At 45.4% G+C, this 19,498-nt stretch overlaps 1 protein-coding gene across 1 annotated transcript; it reads left to right on the top strand.

The window, feature by feature from the left end:
- Nucleotides 1-510: 510 nt before the first annotated feature.
- Nucleotides 511-18,552, top strand: mfhas1 (multifunctional ROCO family signaling regulator 1). The gene is made up of 3 exons (XM_086152868.1): nucleotides 511-3,600; nucleotides 16,374-16,576; nucleotides 17,554-18,552. Exons 1-2 carry the CDS (start codon nucleotides 660-662, stop codon nucleotides 16,502-16,504), a joined length of 3,072 nt encoding a protein of 1,023 aa, XP_086008994.1. The 5' UTR covers nucleotides 511-659; the 3' UTR covers nucleotides 16,505-16,576; nucleotides 17,554-18,552.
- The last annotated feature ends 946 nt before the right edge of the window (nucleotides 18,553-19,498 follow it).

Consider the following 19,498-nt stretch of genomic DNA (forward strand, 5'->3'; position numbering starts at 1 on the left):
ATTATTTTAATATTGCCGATTCTGGCTTACACCCTAAGAAAACTCAAAAATCCTATCTCAAAATATTAGAATATCATGAAAAAGGATTTTTTGTCTTTTTTTTTAAGTGCATGACAGAAGATAAAGAACTTTATCACAATATTCTAATTTTCTGAGACAGTCTTGTCTCAAAAAATGTCAAACATTCTGGATTCATTACAAATCTACTGAAGTATTGCGAGCTTTTAATTATTTTAATATTGCTGATTATGGCTTAGAAAACTCAGAAATACTTTCTCAAAATATTAGAATATCATTAAAAAGTTTTTTTTTTTAAGTGCGTGACAGAAGATAAAGTACTTTATCACAATATTCAAATTGTCTGTAGTTTACGCCCTGAAACTGCAGTTCCCCTTTTGACCACTAGATGGCGACATAGTCTTTCCCCGATTCACGGGAAGGTGGGGACCGGAAGTTGCGTCACAACAAGAGGACTCTCACCGGACGCCAACGAGTTTGTGTTCCTTTTTTTTTTTCCCCCCCCGCATGAAGGAGGCGTCCATCCGGGTACTTTTTCGGATTTCTCCGCTCTTCCGGGTAGGTCGGGAAGGAGGAGGAGGAGGAGGAGGGGGGGGCGCGTGCGCGATGCCCCGCGCACGAGCCCGGCCGCCGCGCGTGCCATGAGGACGTTGCGCGAAAACAAGGAGGAGGAGGAAGAAGAAGAAGAGGAGAAAAAGGAGAAGATGGAGGAGGAGGTGATGGAGGTGGGACGCGGCGCCATGGAGGACAAGGAGGGCGACGTGAAGACGGCGCGTTTGTGGCGGGAAGCCGCCTCACGTTCCCGGAAGCTGCGCAGCGACCTGCGCCAGCTTCCGGAGAAAGCGGAGAAGGACGTCCCGCGGGTGGAGGCGCTCAATTTGGGTAACAGCCGCCTGCGGGAGCTGCCCGCCGGCTTGGGCTCCACCCTGCGGGGCCTGCGGGTGTTGGTGCTGCGGCGGAACGCGTTCCCGGCCGTGCCCGCTCCCGTGCTGGAGCTGCGCCACCTAGCGGAGCTGGATATGAGTCACAACTGCCTGCGAGGCCTGCCAGAAGGCCTCGGGCGTCTGGCGGCGCTGAAGAAGCTGTGCGTCAGCCATAATAAGATCCAGCAGCTGCCGTCCCAGGTGGGGGCGCTGGTGGCGCTGGAGGAGCTGGACGTTAGCTTCAACGACCTGCACGAGTTGCCGGCGTCGTTCGGCGCGCTGGCGCGGCTGCGCACGCTGGACGCGGATCACAACAAGCTCAACCGCTTCCCGCCGGAGATCCTGGCGCTGGGCGACCTGGAGGAGCTGGACTGCTCCGGGAACAAGTTCGAGGCGCTGCCGGTGGAAGTGGCGCGCTTGCGCTCCGTTAAGATCCTGTGGTTGAGCGGGCTGCACATGGCGGCGCTGCCCGACGCCTTCTGCCGCCTGCGGCAGCTGGAGAGCGTCATGCTGGACGGGAACCGGCTGGCGGCGCTGCCCGACGCCTTCGCCGAACTGCAGCGCCTCAAGATGGTCAACCTGTCGTCCAACCGCTTCCAGGAGTTCCCGCGCGCCGTCCTGGCCATCGGCGGCCTGGAGGAGCTCTACCTGAGCCGCAACCGGTTGAGCCGCGTGCCCGAGGAGGTGGGGAAGCTCACGCGGCTGGTCAACCTGTGGTTGGACAACAACTGCATCGCCTACCTGCCCGACGCCGTGGTGGAGCTGGAGCGTCTGGAGGAGCTGGTGCTGCAGGGGAACCAGATCGCCATCCTGCCCGACGGTTTCGGGAGGCTGTCGCGCGTCAACATCTGGAAGGTGAAGGACAACCCGCTCATCCAGCCGCCCTACGAGGTCTGCATGAAGGGCATACCCTACATCGCCGCCTACCAGAAGGAGCTGGCCGCCTCGCAGCCCGCCGCCAAGCCGCGGCTCAAGCTGGTGCTGATGGGGGCTAGCGGCGCCGGCAAGACGCGGCTGCGCCAGAGCCTGGTAGGCGAGGCGGCGGCGGCGCCGTCGGGCGACGAGGGCGTGGAGGTGAGGACGTGGGCGGCCGAGCGCGGCCTCACCTTCCTGGTGTACGACCTGTCGGGTAAGCCGGACTATGACCTCATCACGCCCTTCTTCCTCTCGCCCGGCGCCCTCTATCTCCTGGCGGTGAACCTCAAGACCTACTCGCCCAAGAACTTCTACACCCACGTCGGGTACTTCCTCCACCTGCTCGCCGCCAAGGTGCCGCAGGCGGTGGTGTGCCTGGTGGGCACTCACTCCGACCTGTGCGGCGAGGCGGAGGAGGACGAGAAGATGCTGGACATCCACCGGCAGATCGGCCTGCAGGAGCGGCGCGACGCGCAAGCGCTGCGGCGCCAGGCGCTGCAGGTGGAGCAGGCGCTGGAGCAGGGCTACGCCTACCGCGCCTCCGGCCCCCACCTGCCCTTCTACGCCGTCACCGACCGCAACCTGCGGCGCCGCAAGGCGCAGCTCCGCTTCATGCTCAACCACCGGCTCCAGGTGCTGTCGCCGGTGCTGAGCTCCACCCGCGGACTCCGGCGCCTTCGGGCGAAGCTGGTGTCCCTCGCCGACCAGCGCGAGATCTTCCCCAACCTCCACCGCGTCCTGCCCAAGTCGTGGCAGACGCTGGAGGAGCTGCACGCCACGCCCGAGGACCTGTGGCTGTCGTGGTGGGACTCGGCCCGCCTGGGCCTGCAGGCGGGGCTGACGGAGGACCGCCTCCAGAGCGCGCTCTCCTTCCTCCACGAGAGCGGCAAGCTGCTCTACTTCGAGGACAGTTCCACCCTCAGGGAGTACGTGTTCCACAACCTGCCGCGCTTCATCGCCATCCTCAACGTCTTCTTCCAGCGCGACGAGGCGGCGCTGCTGGCGCGCCTGCTGGCCGACGGCGAGCGCGGGGACAAGGCGTGCGCCGGCGGCGTCGTCCGCCAGGAGAAGGGCGCCGAGCTCCGCGCCGCCCATCTGGAGCACCACGTGGAGGGCTTCCTCCACCACGGCCTGCTGCCGTGCCACCTCATCCGCCTGCTGCTGCGCCCCCTGGTGGCCACGCCGCAGGACCTGCAACTGGTGATGGAGCTGCTGGAGAAGATGGGCGTGTGCTACTGCGTCAACAAGCCGCGCGCTCGCGCCCACAACGGCGCCACGGTCTGGTACAAGTTCCCCAGTTACGTTAGCAGCGAGGAGGCGGCGCCGGCGGCGGAGGGCGGGTGGAGCTCCCTGCCGCCGTCCCAGCTCTTCTCCATGGAGCAGCTGCACATCCAGTATAGCTTCCCCTTCCTGTTCCCGCCCGGACTCTTCACGCGCTTCAGCGTGCAGATCAACAGCCACGTGGTCCAGAGGTCCGATGGCCGGCGCCAGATCCTCGCCTACCGCGGGAAGGTACCCGTTGTCGTGAGCCACCGGCCGGCGGCGGGCAAACAGCGGGCGGAGACCCTTTCCATCGCCAGCCACGCCTCGCTGCCCAACATCTGGACGGCATGGCAGGCCGTCACGCCGCTGGTGGAGGAGCTGAACGTGCTCCTGCAGGAGTGGCCGGGCCTCCTCTACTCCGTCCACATCCTGTGCTCCAAGTGCCTCTGCAGGGGCGTGGCCAGCCCCCACGCCTTCCCAGGTGAGGCTCCGCCTCCTTGGCTCTTTGTGGGCTACCGATGGTCGTTTGCGATCGGGTCTCGTCCGCGTCGCGCCTTTATCTCGGCACGGCAGCTTCTTTCCGAGCAGGTAACGTCCTGTCACTTCCGTTTGTAGACTCTTATTTTGACAGGGTAGACTCACAATGATTACGATCTCATAATTTTGCTGAACAAACACAAATTTTATGAACTCTTACTCCACTGAGGAATAATTTAGACTATATTAGACCTTTATTCTGGTGAGACGTACTCTGGGCTACAGTAGACTCATTTTGCCGAGGCATACCCTGAACTATAAAAGACCCTTACCTAGGTAATACACACTATGGACTATGACGGACTCTTATTTTGTTGGGACAGATTCTGGGTTTATTCACACTCCAGACTTTTTTCTGGCAAGACGCGCAACTCTGGGCCTCCAAGGCTCTTACTTTGGCGAGTCGGCCTCATGTTTATTTCATAATCGCTCTGCAAAGCACAGTCGGTTTCTCGGGAGGAACGAGCGCGCATGCACACACACACACACACACACACACACACGCCACGGCGCAAAGGCTTCCAGGCCTTTTAAGGTCGGGATATTTGCGTCTGAGCTCCGGGAACCTGCTCCCGCTTCTCTGCAGAACCTTCTACTTGCTTAACCCTCTCACTTCCTGTCACTCACAGGAAACAACCTCTGGATGGGAGGGTGAAAAGTGTTGTCTCTATATGACATGAATGAGAGGGTGAATCTCTTTATGACGTGACTAAAAAGGTGAAGGGTTGTATGTCTTTATATGATGAATGAAGGGGGCAGCAGTTGTATGCCTTTTGATAGCATTTGAATGAGAGGGTCAATCTAAATATAGTTTGTGAATGAAAGGGTGAAGAGTTTTATGTCTTTATATGATGAACGGATGTGGGGGGCAGAACTTGTATGCCTTTTGATAGCATGTGACTGAGAGGGTCAATCCATATGTAGTTTATAGTGAATGAATAAAAGGGTGAAGAGTTGTATGTCTTTATATGATGAATGAATGAGGGGGGGCAGAAGTTGTATGCCTTTAGATAGCATGTGACTGAGAGGGTCAATCTATATATAGTGTGTGAATGAAAGGGTAAAGAGTTGTATGTCTTTATATGATGAATGAATGAGGGGGGGCAGAAGTTGTATGCCTTTAGATAGCATGTGACTGAGAGGGTCAATCTATGTATAGTGTGTGAATGAAAGGGTAAAGAGTTGTATTTCTTTATATGATGAATGAATGAGGGGGCAGAAGTTGTATGCCTTTAGATAGCATGTGAATGAGAGGATCAATGTGTATACAGTTTATAGTGAGTGAATGAAAGGGTGAAGAGTCGTGTGTCTTTATATGATGAATGAATGAGGGGGCAGAAGTTGTATGCCTTTAGATAGCATGTGGATGAGAGGGTCAATCTATACATAGTGTTTTGAATGAAAGGGTGAAGAGTTGTATGTGTTTATATGATGAATGAATGAGGGGGCAGAAGTTGTATGCCTTTAGATAGCATGTGAATGAGAGGATCAATGTGTATACAGTTTATAGTGAGTGAATGAAAGGGTGAAGAGTCGTGTGTCTTTATATGATGAATGAATGAGGGGGCAGAAGTTGTATGCCTTTAGATAGCATGTGGATGAGAGGGTCAATCTATACATAGTGTTTTGAATGAAAGGGTGAAGAGTTGTATGTGTTTATATGATGAATGAATGAGGGGGCAGAAGTTGTATGCCTTTAGATAGCATGTGAATGAGAGGATCAATCTATATACAGTTTATAGTGAGTGAATGAAAGGGTGAAGAGTTGTGTGTCTTTATATGATGAATGAATGAGGGGGGCAGAAGTTGTATGCTTGTATATAGCATGTGAATGAGAGGGTCAATCTATATATAGTGTGGGAATGAGAGGGTGAATGGTTGTAAATCTCTACATGACATGAGAATGAGAGGGTCAATCTCGATAGCTTGTGAACGGGAGGGTGAATGTTTGCTCGTCTATGTGACATGAATGAATGGGTAAATGGTTATATGTCCATATGCCAGGTAAATCTGGATAGGTTTTTGAATGAAAAGATGAACCTCTGAGTTGCGAATGAGGATGAATGGTTGTAGGCCTATATGGCAAGTGAATGAGAGGGTGAATCACCATAAGACATGAAGTTGTCTCACATGACACAATGAGATGGTGAACCTAGATCAGGGGTGGGCAAACTTTTCGACTCGAGGGCCACAATGAGTTCTAAAATTTGGCAGAGGGGCCAGGAACAGATGGATGGGGTGTGACTATAAATTAAATGCAGGATTCGACCTGTTACGTGTAACAAAGTATGAATATGCAAGGCTCATTGGGCACATTGTTTTACAAATTTTATTAAATGAAGTGGTAAAGTGAGTCCTGATGATCCGCATCAGTTTCCTCCGGGAACGCGATAAACTGGCGATGCTAGAATCCCATAGCGCGTATAAAATTCACAAGTTTTACGACTGGATTTGCGACATGGTTAAGCTGCAATATAGACTTACACGGTGATTCCTGACGGATGGTACAATGAAGGAAAATAACATCCCCTTCAGGGTTTTCCTCTTTTACTTTATCCTGGATTCTTTTAGCAGCCCAACGTTTTTTTTCCGTTTTATCTTCGGATAGAAATTAGGAGCTGCGTCTTTTATATCGTTGCTTTCATCAAGTGCGAGTGAATATAACTGAAAGGACTCTGCCTTTTTGTTTATTTGGCTGGCTATACGTTCCTACGTGACAAACTGATCTTTTCGAACTTGCCTTGGCTTTCCGGACACAGAACACCCGCTGTCTCCACCATGCAATCTTTCAAAATTCGCCTTTGGAGAAAAGCTTGCTAGCTTTTGCTAATTTGAATGCCAGCAAAAAAAACTTGCCTTGGTAGTTGACCCTTGATTCATAGTTTTTCGGTGAAAAAAGCTTTGCAGAGTCTGTAAATTAGCTTTCGACCTCTTAGCCGTAGCTGCCCGCTCTTTTGCTGACTGCTTACTAGCGTAATTGGCATGCTTCGTAGCAAAGTGAAGGCTGATATTGTACTCCCTAAAAACCGCAAGTTTCTTGGCATATCAAGCATACAGCCTTTGACCGGACTTCTTTGAAACAATATTTTGTTGTCCATTCCGCATTTAACAGTCAGCACTCGCTATCCACTCTTCTTTTCGTCAACACATTCATACTTATGGAAGGGCTCTCCGGGAAAAGCTCAACCGAGAAGAAAAGGGCATTAAAAAGCTGCGCCATCTGTTGGGGAAATATGGGCATTACAGGGGAAAAGTAAATGAACAAGGTTTGCCGGTATCGGTAATATAAATTTCGTATTTAAATAAAAGCGGGACATGGTTTGGTGGGCCGCAGTTTGCCCATGTGTTAGCTAGATAGTGTGTGAATTAGAGGGTGAATATGTGTGAGTTGTGTATGAGGTGTGAATGAGAGAGTGAGCAGTTACCATATTTTCTGCACTATAAGGCGCACTGGACTATAAGGCGCACCTTCAATGAATGGCCTATTTTAAAAAGCAATTCATATATAAGGTGCATAGAATAAAAGCCACAGTAGTGCCTGGGGTTGCATTTTGCATCCGCTAAACGGGAATGTCAACAAAACAGTTAGATAAGTCAGTCAAACTTTATTAATAGAATACAAACCAACGTACGTACCGGTAGCTCTTACTGGTATTCGCGCCGCCTTCATTGAAAACAATGTATTTCCAACTCCATTTGTCACAGTTCAAAACTTTTCATAAAACAAACGCACCGAGAAGGACCGCCTCTAAATTCGTTGATGTTAAGTTAGCTAGCTAGCGCTGCTGCCTTCATTGGAACCGTGACTGTGAATCGTGACGTTTCTACTTGCTGCTCTCTGTTCAACAACCCACTTTTCAAGTTTGTCCTCGCTTTAGCCATCTCGCTTTGTTCCCTTGGAAACCCTGTTTAGTCTTCTTTACTCTGCATCATCTTGTTGCTTCCTCCACTTCTGCACCGTTGATTCGTTAATGTTGAATTCTGTCGCCGCTGCTCTTATTTCCATGTTCTACTGCGTGACTGATAGCCTTGAATTTAAACTCAGCGTCGTAAGCTTGTCTCTTGAAAGGAGACGTTTTGCATTCTTGTCACACACATGGAAATGAAAATGCACGCTTCGCGCATTCATACATCCCAGCATGCACCGCGCGCTACTTCTTCTACGGGAGAAAATTGAGTCGGCGGCTGTTTCCCGTAGTTGCGAGACCTCATGCGGCTCAATATTGATCCATATACACTGCTCAAAAAAATAAAGGGAACGCTTAAAAAACACATCCTAGATCTAAATGAATGAAATATTCTTATGAAATACTTTACACAGTTGAATGTGCTGACAACAAAATCACACAAAAATGATCAATGGAAATCAATTGTATCAACCCACGGAGGTCTGGATTAGGAATCACACTCAAAATTAAAGTGTAAAAACAAACTCCAGGCTGATCCAACTTTGATGTAATGTCCTTAAAACAAGTCAAAATGAATCTGTGTTGCTTCCTGAGTGGACACTATGATTTCACACAAGTGTGATTGACTTGGAGTTACATTGTGTTGTTCAAGTGTTCCCTTTATTTTTTTGAGCAGTATATAAGGCGCACTGGATTATAAGGCGCACTGTTGGTTTTTGAGAAATTTAAAGGCTTTTGGGTGCGCCTTATAGTGCAGAAAATACGGTATATGTTTTTTGTGAGAGGGTAAATGTTTGGACGTCTCAATACGAGGCCCTCTGATTGGCTGAGACACCGCCTCTCTCCCAGTGACAACTGGGATCGTCTCCAGCAACCCTGTACTGTAGATGACGAATGAATGGATGAATGAATACAGGCTTTCCCCCTCTGAGGACATTCAGTCATTGAGAGTCTCAGCAGCTGCGACTTTCGCCAGAGCAGGATTTCCCTCTAATCCAGTTACGGGATTAAAGAGCCGAAGCTGCGAAAGGCAGCGCGGTGTTTGCCTACTTCCTGCTTCCTACTTCCTGTTGCAATCAAAACAAAGGAAATGACCATTAAGTATTGAACAAATAGATATTAGTTTGAGAAAGTATAGAATCTCTTGGGGATTTTCTGGTAAATCATAATGAAATGATAATTTTGATTCATAGTCATTGAGAAGTCATAGGAATGAAAAGTGTTAAAGTAGCTTTAAATTAATTATTGTAACAATGCAGTGATTATTACAGAATTACATTTGTCAGGTTGTAGAATTAAAATAGCAATAAATTAGTAGTAATGATAAAATAATAATAATAACAATTGTAGTAAGACTATATGCAGTAACTGTGTAGTATAAAATAGAAAGAAATAACAAATAAATAATTGTAAAGAAAAACATAGCATTGAAATAGTACCAGATGATTAATGGCAAAAGTTAATAGTAATTTATTTGCCATAATATAACATGTTATAAGTGATAGTTCACGGTACAAAAGCAATAGTACACAGTAATAAATAACTTACTTTAAAGAATAACAGTAGTAATAATAACTCTCAGTAATAGAATCAGAATTAAAACGGTCATAGTTTATAGTAATTCAATTGTATTCAAATGGTTATAAATAGGTATTATTGATTTCAAGGTGACAATAAAATAGTAATAATTCATAGTATTATAAACAAGCCAACATGGCAATAAGTTATAAATAGTGGTAAAACTAGTATTGAAATGGTAAATAAATCATGGTAACAATTAGTCAAATGTGTAATAATTTATAGTAATAAATACATCATAGAAATAAAACATTAATAGCCTTAAATAGACACAAGAAAGGATGTGAAAATGTGGAAAAACCAAAGCAAAGTCCCAAATATCTGCACGTGGATCCAGATCCCGTCAGGTTCCGCCTTCTGTGGCGGGAAAATCCCGTTACATCATCCCGCCGGTGATCCCTTCAGCCTCCATCTCTAAATAGACCCGGGGGCGTTAATTGCGCCGTCGTAACCTTGCGGAGACGGCGAGGACTGTGATTGGCTGCGGTGGCCGTCAGTCGTATCAAGGTTCCTTCCGGTAGACCGTCTCACAGATGGAGGTCCATCGGACGGAGAAGCTTTAGAGCGAGAATGTCCCTACTGTTTTACACATGAGCTTACGATTGTAATTGTTATTACTAGCAGTAGCATTATTATTAGCATGACTTGCCAAGCAATGACACAGCGCTAACCCATATTAGCTTCAGAGTTCTTTTCATCAAATAGGGGCTGTGACCAGCAGCTACCAAAGCGGTCACTTGTAGCCCTGGCACATCAACTAATATGTTTACCGCTTACAGCATACAAGTCATCAGAAGGTACAACGTGGGCAAAATGCCTTTGGGCTACTCTGGGCCCGTAACATGTCAGCAGAGTAATGTCATACCGCGGCGACACAGCACTAACCCAAATTAGCATCTGAGTTATTTTCATCAAATGGGGGCTGTGACCAGCAGCTACCAAAGCGGTCACTTGTAGCCCTGGCACATCAACTAATATGTTTACCGCTTACAGCATACAAGTCATCAGAAGGTACAACGTGGGCAAAATGCCTTTGGGCTACTCTGGGCCCGTAACATGTCAGCAGAGTAATGTCATACTGCGGTGACACAGCACTAACCCAAATTAGCATCTGAGTTATTTTCATCAAATGGGGGCTGTGACCAGCAGCTACCAAAGCGGTCACTTGTAGCCCTGGCACATCAACTAATACGTTTACCGCTTACAGCATACTAGTCATCAGAAGGTACAACGTGGGCAAACTGCCTTTGGGCTACTCTGGGCCCGTAACATGTCAGCAGAGTAATGTCAAACCGCGGCGACACAGCACTAACCCAAATTAGCATCTGAGTTATTTTCAACAAACAGGAGCCGCGATCGGCAGCTACCAAAGCGGCCACTTGTCGCCCCGGCCTTCCCATTCATGGCTCCTGCAGCAAACTGGTCATCAGCTGTACTTGTGTGGGCAAACTGCCTCTGGGCCACTCTGGGCCTATAATCTGTTAGCATAATGTCGTACAGTGGCGACACAGCGCTTAATTGGCATCAGAGTTCTTCTCATCTCCATCAAACCTGACTGCTACCATAGCGGCTACTTGTAGCCCTGGTGCGTCCACTGCTTACAGCAAACTAGTCATCCGCAGTACACGTGGGCAAATTGCCTCCGGGCTACTCTGCGGCCGTAACCTGTTGCCAAAGTAATGTTGTACAGCGGCAGCTCAGTCAAACAGGAGCTACAACCAGCGGGTACTCGTAGCCCCGGCACATCCGGTCATGGTGTTTACAGCAAACTAGTTATCAGCAGTACAAATGTTTACAAGTGTCTTCTGCCAGGATTCTTAGCCAATGCGAACAAGCCCTGATTGTCCTCATATTGCTCATCTACTCTGCCTCACAAGTGGACAGTGCTACTGTGGGCTAGCTTTTTGCTTGGATTAGGCTATCTTTGGGTTAGGGTTACACAATACCCAGCTGTATTTTGTCCGTCTTTGATACCAGCCACCCACTATGCTAAGAGGTTACACGCAGCCACCTACTCTGCATTGCTGTACGTTTGTATATCCAGGTTCTCTTCACATTTTCTGTAACACAACCTCTTGTCACCTGTAACTTCCAGATACCTCAGTTTCAAAGTACCCAATTGCTGTTCCGTAGGTTTGTCGAAACTTGTTTTGGACCAGATATTCACGTAACAGCTTGTTCAAAATCCTGGCCCATTTTTTTTTTTTTTTTTTTTTTTTTTTAGCAGGTGCAGTCTTGCTAATTTCAAGATAGAGGAGCTCTGGTATTGTATGAGGAAATCTGGAGTGGCTGAGAAGTATGTTAGACTGGTGCAGGACATGTATGCTAGCTGTGAGACACTGGTACGGTGTGCTGTAGGGGTAACAGAGAAGTTCAAGGTGGAGGTGGGACTCCATCAGGGATCAGCTCTGAGCCCCTCCTTGTTTGCAGTGGTGATGGACAGGCTGACAGATGAGGTTAGACAGGAATCTCCATGGACCATGATGTTTGCAGATGACATTGTGATCTGCAGTGAGAGCAGGGAAATCCAGAGATGTGGAGGTATGCACCGGAAAGGAAAGGAATGAAAGTTAGTCGCAGCAAGACAGAGTATATGTGTGTGATTTTGAGGAACTTGGGTGGAACGGTGAGGCTTCAGGGAGTGGAGATCAAGAAGGTTCCATATTCTCCATTGCCGTCTCTCATTAATTCCCAAGTTATTCCTTTTTTTTTGTTGTCATTTCTCACAAATTTCCACATTATTCCATCTTTTCCATTGTTATTTCTCACTAACTTCCTGATTAAATCCTTTTTCCTAAGTATTTTCTTGCTGATTTCCAGAGTATTCCATATTAACCAATTTAATTCTGGTTTATGGAATACTCCATATTTTTCATGGTAGTTTCTTGCTAATTTTGGTATTTTCCTCCATTATTTTTTGCTAATTCTTCATTATTCTGTATTTTCCACTGTAATGTGATACTCAGTTCCAGATTATTCCATATATTCTAGGTAATTTCTCACTAATTTCCAGAATATTCCATATTTCCCTCATTAATTTCTTACTAACTTCCAGATAATTCCTTATTTTCAATGCTAATTTGTCAGTATCCTCCAGATTATTCCATGTTTTCCTCCTCAATTGCCCCCTAAATTACATCCAATTCAATATTTTCGATAATTTCTCAGCAACTTCCAGATTATTCCATGTTTTTCTTGTTCATGTCTTGCTAATTTCCAGATTATTTCATGTTAGCCACCGTGTTTTCTTGCTGGTTTCCTTATGATTCCATATTTTCCACTGCAAGTACTTGATAATTTTTAGATCAATCCATTATTTTCCACAGTCAATTCTCACTTAACTACTGATTATTCCATATTTTCTGTGGTAATTTGTCAGTGACTTGTTTTCTGAGTTAATGTCCTCCTAATTTCCTGAGAATTTTTTTACCATAATCTCTTGCTAAAACCCAGATGATCCCATGTTGTCCTTAATTTCGCACTAACTTCCGGATTATTTCTGAATTTCCATCACAATGTCTTGCTAAATTCCACATTATTCCATATTTTCCATGTTAATTTGTCAGTACTTTCCAGATTATTCCATGTTTACAGAATTAATATCCAGATCATTTCTTATTTTCCATCATAATTCCTTGCCCACAACAAGATTAGTCCATGTTTTCCATGCTAATTTCCCACAAATTTCCAGATAATTTCTTAATTTCCACCGTAATTTCTCACAAAATTCCAAATGATTCCATATTTTCCATGCTAATTTGTCAGTACTTTCCAGATTATTCCATGTTTACAGAATTAATATCCAGATCATTTCTTATTTTCCATCATAATTCCTTGCCCACAACAAGATTAGTCCATGTTTTCCATGCTAATTTCCCACAAATTTCCAGATAATTTCTTAATTTCCACCGTAATTTCTCAGAAAATTCCAAATGATTCCATATTTTCCATGCTAATTTGTCAGTACTTTCCAGATTATTCCATGTTTACAGAATTAATATCCAGATCATTTCTTATTTTCCATCATAATTCCTTGCCCACAACAAGATTAGTCCATGTTTTCCATGCTAATTTCCCACAAATTTCCAGATAATTTCTTAATTTCCACCGTAATTTCTCAGAAAATTCCAAATGATTCCATATTTTCCATGCTAATTTGTCAGTACTTTCCAGATTATTCCATATACTGTGCAATATTCAGAACTGTGCAATATTTCATATCATAACAACTAGACTATAATTTTTCCTTTTATCATACTATTGTGCACTCCTTACCTCACTTGTTACTAAGACACTTATAGTTTTTATCACTGTTTACTAAGACACTTTATAGTTTCACTGAGACACTTTATAGTTTATAGTGTATTTTTATTTCTAATTCTGCCTTTTTCTTTTTATTATTTATTACTGTTATATTTTCTGTAACTCTGGCACAATAATTTCCTTTTCGGGATTAATAAAGTTGTTCTCTTATCTCATCTTATTTCTTGCTTTAATTTGTAACCAATTCTAGATTATTTTCCCACTATCTTCCAGATGCGTCCAGTTATTCCCAGACTATTCCGGTCTGCGTCGGCCCCCCGGATTAAATAAAGTGAGCAGAGATTACGGGGCTCTCGCACTGTAATCCCCCCCTCCTTCATCCCCCAGCCTTTGTTTCCCCCCAGCGGAGCCCTAATCTGTTGTTGTGTTCTCAATCCCATCCAGACTAGGATTACAACCCCCACCCTCCACATTCTAATCCCTGCAGGGGGAAACACAGGAAACAGGAAGTAGTGTTGGCGCCTTCAAAATAAAAGCCCCATTTAAAACAACATAATAGTTTTGTTGAAATGGGAACGTGTTTAGATTGTGTGTGTGTGTGTGTGTGTGTGTGTGTGTGTGTGTGTGTGTGTAAGTTATTGTTTGTTTCCTGGAGGCAGGAAGTGACTCCGTGGAAAGCGGACGTCCTCCGTCCTGCTGAAGGCAGCATTGTTTTCAGGAATGCACACACACACACACACACACACACACACACACACACTTATATGCATACGTATACATACAATCTCTCTAATATACACATATATATATGCAAGCTCTCTCTAACATACACACACACAGACATATACATGCAATCTCTCTCTAACACACACACACACACACGCATACATAGTCTAACACACACACACACGTACATACACACAATCTCTTAACAGACACACACATCTCTCACTCATACAAACACGCACTTTCTCACACATACACTGTCTCTCTTTTGCTCGCTCACTCACACACACACACACACTCTCAATACACATATATACACACGCACACACACACACACTCAACATACATATGTATACACACACTCTCTTCAACACACACCCTCACACACACAAACACATTCTTTCTCAAACACATTTTAATCCGTTGACGGTGTGTGTGTGTGTGTGTGTGTGTGTGTGTGTGTGTGTGTGTTAATCCCAGCTGCTTATGCCCCTTCATTTCACAATAAAAGCTGCCTGAGCTGCAGAGCTCACACACACACACACACACACACACACTCAGCAGCACTTAAACTATTCGGGCTGATTCATCTGCGTCTGCATTTCTTTAGTGTGTGTGTGTGTGTGTGTGTGTGTGTGTGTGTGTGTGTTTTCGTAATAACCTTGTTATTGACGGCTGATCGGGTCTCTGGATCAATAAATTTCTGGTCCAAGATGGCGGAGAAACAGTGTTGTTCATTTTGCCGTCTTACTTTTTGTTCATGTCTTTTGATTTCTTTCAACTGCTTCTATTTATACTAAATATACTTATATTTATTTGTGTTGTCGTTGTCGTGACGCTGCTGCGACACCAGGAGTTTCCCAGTGGGGATCAAGAAAGTATCTTATCACAACTCAGTGACCTTTTCCTCCTTTTCCACTCCTCCTTCTTCTTCCCCTCCTCCCCTTCTTCTTCCCCTTCTTCCTCTTCTTCTTCCTCTTCTTCGTCCTCTTCCTCTTGTCTTCTTCTTCCTCTTCTTCTTCCTCTTCTTCTTCCTCTTCCTCTTGTCTTCTTCTTCCTCCTCTTGTCTTCCTCTTCTTCTTCCTCTTCTTCGTCTTCTTCCTCTTGTCTTCTTCTTCCTCTTCTTCTTCCTCCTCTTGTCTTCCTCTTCTTCTTCCTCTTCTTCTTCGCCTTCTTCCTTTCTTCTTTCTATTCCCCTTCTTCCTTTTCTTCCTCTTCTTCTCCCCCTTCCTCTTTTCTTCTTCTTCCTCTTCTTCCTCCTCCTCTTGTCTTCCTCCTCTTCTTCCCCTTCCTCTTTTCTTCTTCTTCCTCTTCTTCTTCCTCCTATTGTCTTCCTCCTCTTCTTCCCCTTCCTCTTTTCTTCTTCTTCCTCCTCTTGTCTTCCTCTTCCTCTTCTTCATCCTCCTCTTGTCTTCCTCTTCTTCTTCCTCTTCTTCTTCCCCTTCTTCTTTTCTTCTTTCTATTCCCCTTCTTCCTTTTCTTCCTCTTCTTCTTCCCCTTCCTCTTTTCTTCTTCTTCCTCTTCTTCTTCCTCCTATTGTCTTCCTCCTCTTCTTCCCCTTCCTCTTTTCTTCTTCTTCCTCCTCTTGTCTTCCTCTTCTTCTTCCCCTTCCTCTTGTCTTCCTCTTCCTCTTCTTCTTCCTCCTATTGTCTTCCTCCTCTTCTTCCCCTTCCTCTTTTCTTCTTCTTCCTCTTCTTCTTCCTCCTATTGTCTTCCTCCTCTTCTTCCCCTTCCTCTTTTCTTCTTCTTCCTCCTTTTGTCTTCCTCTTCCTCTTCTTCATCCTCCTCTTGTCTTCCTCTTCTTCTTCCTCTTCTTCTTCCTCCTATTGTCTTCCTCCTCTTCTTCCCCTTCCTCTTTTCTTCTTCTTCCTCCTCTTGTCTTCCTCTTCTTCTTCCCCTTCCTCTTGTCTTCCTCTTCCTCTTCTTCATCCTCCTCTTGTCTTCCCCTTCTTCCTCCTCTTCTTCCCCTTCCTCTTGTCTTCTTCCTCTTCTTTCTCTTCTTCCTCTTCCTCGTATTCCTCCTCTTCCTCCTTCACCTTGACCTTCTCCTGCTCTTCTTCCTCTTCTTCCTCCTCTTCTTCTTCTCTTCCTATTCTTCCTCCTCCTCTTCTTCCCCTGCCTCTTGTCTTCTTCTTCCTCTTCCTCTTGTCTCCATCTTCTTCCCCTTCCTCTCCCTCTTCTTCCTTCTCTTCTTCCTCTTCCTCCTTCCCATCCTGCTCCTCCTCTTCCTCCTCTCCTCCAGGCGAGTTGCTGACCCAGGTCCGTCCTGAAGGTCTAACGGAGGTCGTTTGTCCAAAGAGTGTCTCCGAGCGTCTTGACGTCTCCCTGGTTTTCCCGCCGACCCCGACGGCGCTCAGCCCGGGCCCCGGCTGATCCCGCCCCCTCCCGACAGGCCCCGCCCCCTCCCGACAGGCCCCGCCCCCTGGACGGACGCTCGTCCGGACGGTGAGGACACCAAGTGACAATAATTCACAATGAAAATAAATCAACATCAAATATCCTCAATAGAATATCAGAATATTAGAAAGTAAAATATAATGACATTAATAAAGTCTAATGTATAAAATGCATCAAATAAAACCATCAACATATGACATAAGTGGAAAACATAAAATTCCAAATGAGAAATAAAAATAGGATATTTTTATTCTATTATTATTATTATATATAATTGATAAATTGAATTGGATGGGTTATAAAGTACAATACAATAAGATTGAATCAGAAAAAATGCACTTTAAATAATACCATAAACATTTAATGGCTCTGATCTGATATAATGAAATACAAAAATTAAATGACGTACAAAGGAAATGGAAGTAGAATACAGCTGAAATACTAAATTAAAATATAGAATACTATGTGTTATATCATCATTATCATATACAAATAATATTTGAGATTAAATGAGAACAAAATGAACTTGAAATAAAAACCATAAACATTTGACGTCTCTTCAACATGATTTATGTGGAATAAAATGACATGAAACAAAATGTCAAATAAAAGAAAGTAAAATCAATTAAAAAATGTAACTGAATTCAGTTAAGAAAGTGAATAAAAGATGAATAAATTTGAAATAACTAAACTTGATGATATCCTATATTTGATGGCTCTTTAATCTGATGTCATTTGATTTGATTTAATTTAAATAAAGAATAACACTAAAATATCATTGCCAATAAAATCAAGTCAAATAAAATGGTAAAGTAAATTAATCAAGTCAAAAAAAAAAAAAAGATTAAATTAGAAAAAAGCAAAACCATTAACATTCGATTGCTCTTGGATCCGTTAAAAATAAATAAAATGTAAAAAAAAATTATACATGAAATTATAAGAAAAGATCAAATTAAACTAAAATAAAGAACATTTTAAAAGCTTTTGACAAAAGTGGGAAAACTGACAATGCCGTTTGCTTTCAGGGTTTCACTTCATCCGAACATCTGGACCTGAACCTGGATCCGACCCGGGACCGGGATCTGATCCGGGACCTGGATCCGGATCTGATCCAGGACCTGGACCTGAATCTGACCCGGGACCGGGACCGGGACCCGGACGACCCAAACGTCTCAGGGACTTCCTGGACATCTCGCAGAGAGGCGGGGCTTCTCTAACAAAGGGGCGGGGCTTCTGGAACCAAGAAGGGGCGGAGCTTTAACAGAAATACACAATCTTAAGATGGACAGTGGCGTCAGGAGGGGCGGGGCTTCTCTGACAGGGGCGGGGCCTGGAAGGGTAACGTGAGGTAAAAGAAGGCGGGGCTTGGGGCTTTATAAACACGGCTTTAAAAACCCTACTAGTGCACCAATGGAGGGGCGGGGCTTCTCCAAAAGGAGGCGGGGCTTCAGACCGTCCGCCGCAGTAACTGAGGACATTCACTTCCTCTTTTTTGCCAAATATCCATCCTTTTTTTTTCCTTTTTTCCCACTTTTTCTATTCTTCTCTCTCTCTTTGCCCCCCCAACCCTCAAAAAAAACAATATAAAGTTTATTTCCTGTCTGAATATTTTGCTGCTCTGTCGCCATCTGGTATATTATTTTGAGATTCACGCCGATTTCCGATTTTTTTTTTTCTCCAATGTTTCTATTTATTCCCGTATCCTCTCCTTTCACACTGAATGAATCCTTTTCTTTCTTTTTTTTGGTTTTATTTTGAAAAACAACAGGAAGTAACCAGTACGACTTCGAGAGATGGGACATTCTTTTTATACGAACCAAATTGAGTCAAAGACTAGCGTGTTTTCCGAGGAGAACTCTGGACAGGAAGGAGGTTCTTTCTATTTCCTGATGTAAATAATATCTTTATTTTTGTACCTTGCTCTGGGAGATTTTTTTGGGGGGGAGGGGGGTGGGGGGTCCCTGTGTAGCACCTCCGTCACAGCACCGACATACCAAATGGAAATAAAGCAACGCCTTGCTTCACCTTCGCCCTCCAGTCCCTTCACTGTTTGATCCAGACCTCATTGGCGGGGCGGAATGACACTTTCAGGTGTACTTAATTGATACCGTTGACCTTCAGGTAACCAGGTGAGATCCCTTGAGAACCTATCTACAGAAGTGACCTAGCCAAGGGGCAGGAAAGAAGACAAAAACTACGATATATCCCTGGAGCTTCAATAGGCCTTATGGTGCCAACTGGGGGTTCCGCAGTTCCAACAGAGTTTCCAGTGGACAATTTCAGTGGGTTGGAGTTCGTCAAAGTTGAGATGGTTCACAATGTTAATGAGTGAGTTGTTCTGCTGCAGCTAGCTTGAGCCGGGTAGCTGTGTAAAATGTTCGTCGTGGGGACAAAGGTACGAATTCCAGGACTCACCTGAGTTTGAATCCGAGCAGGTAGTTGTGACGGTAATGTGTGGCAGAAGTCCTGTAGTCCACCTGGGTTGATGTTTAGGTCGGAGTCCTCAGGTTAACTGTTGGAAGGAGATTGCTACTATGGAGTTATTGTATTTAGGTGAAAGCTTCAGGAGTCCTGTCTTGAAGAAGTGGCTCTCCTGTGATGGGCCAGAGGTTGATATGTCTCTTCAGTGTCAAGGTCATCACTATCCCCATTGCACAGAACCAGCAAGCACTGAATTCTGTTTGGGTGTCCTGTCCTCAAGGTGTGCCAGCCTTTGTCCCAGGGTGCCGTAGGGTTCTGGGTGTTTTCAAAACACAGTTAATGTAGAGTATCAGAATGCCCTTGAAAGAGTGCTACAGATACAGTATTTGCTTTGAGAATGCTAATAGAGAAGTACAGAGGCTAATAGGGAACTGCTTTGCGTTTTTGAAGACCTAGAAAAATCGCATGACAGGCTGCCAAGAGAGGAAGTCTGGAGTGGCAGAGAAGTACAGGTATGCAAGACTGGTGCAGGACATGTATGCTAGCTGT

Source organism: Fistularia commersonii, chromosome 9, assembly GCF_037954325.1.
Source record: "Fistularia commersonii isolate RoL2024-O1a breed Wild chromosome 9, RoL_Fcom_v1.0, whole genome shotgun sequence".
NCBI lineage: Eukaryota > Metazoa > Chordata > Actinopteri > Syngnathiformes > Fistulariidae > Fistularia > Fistularia commersonii.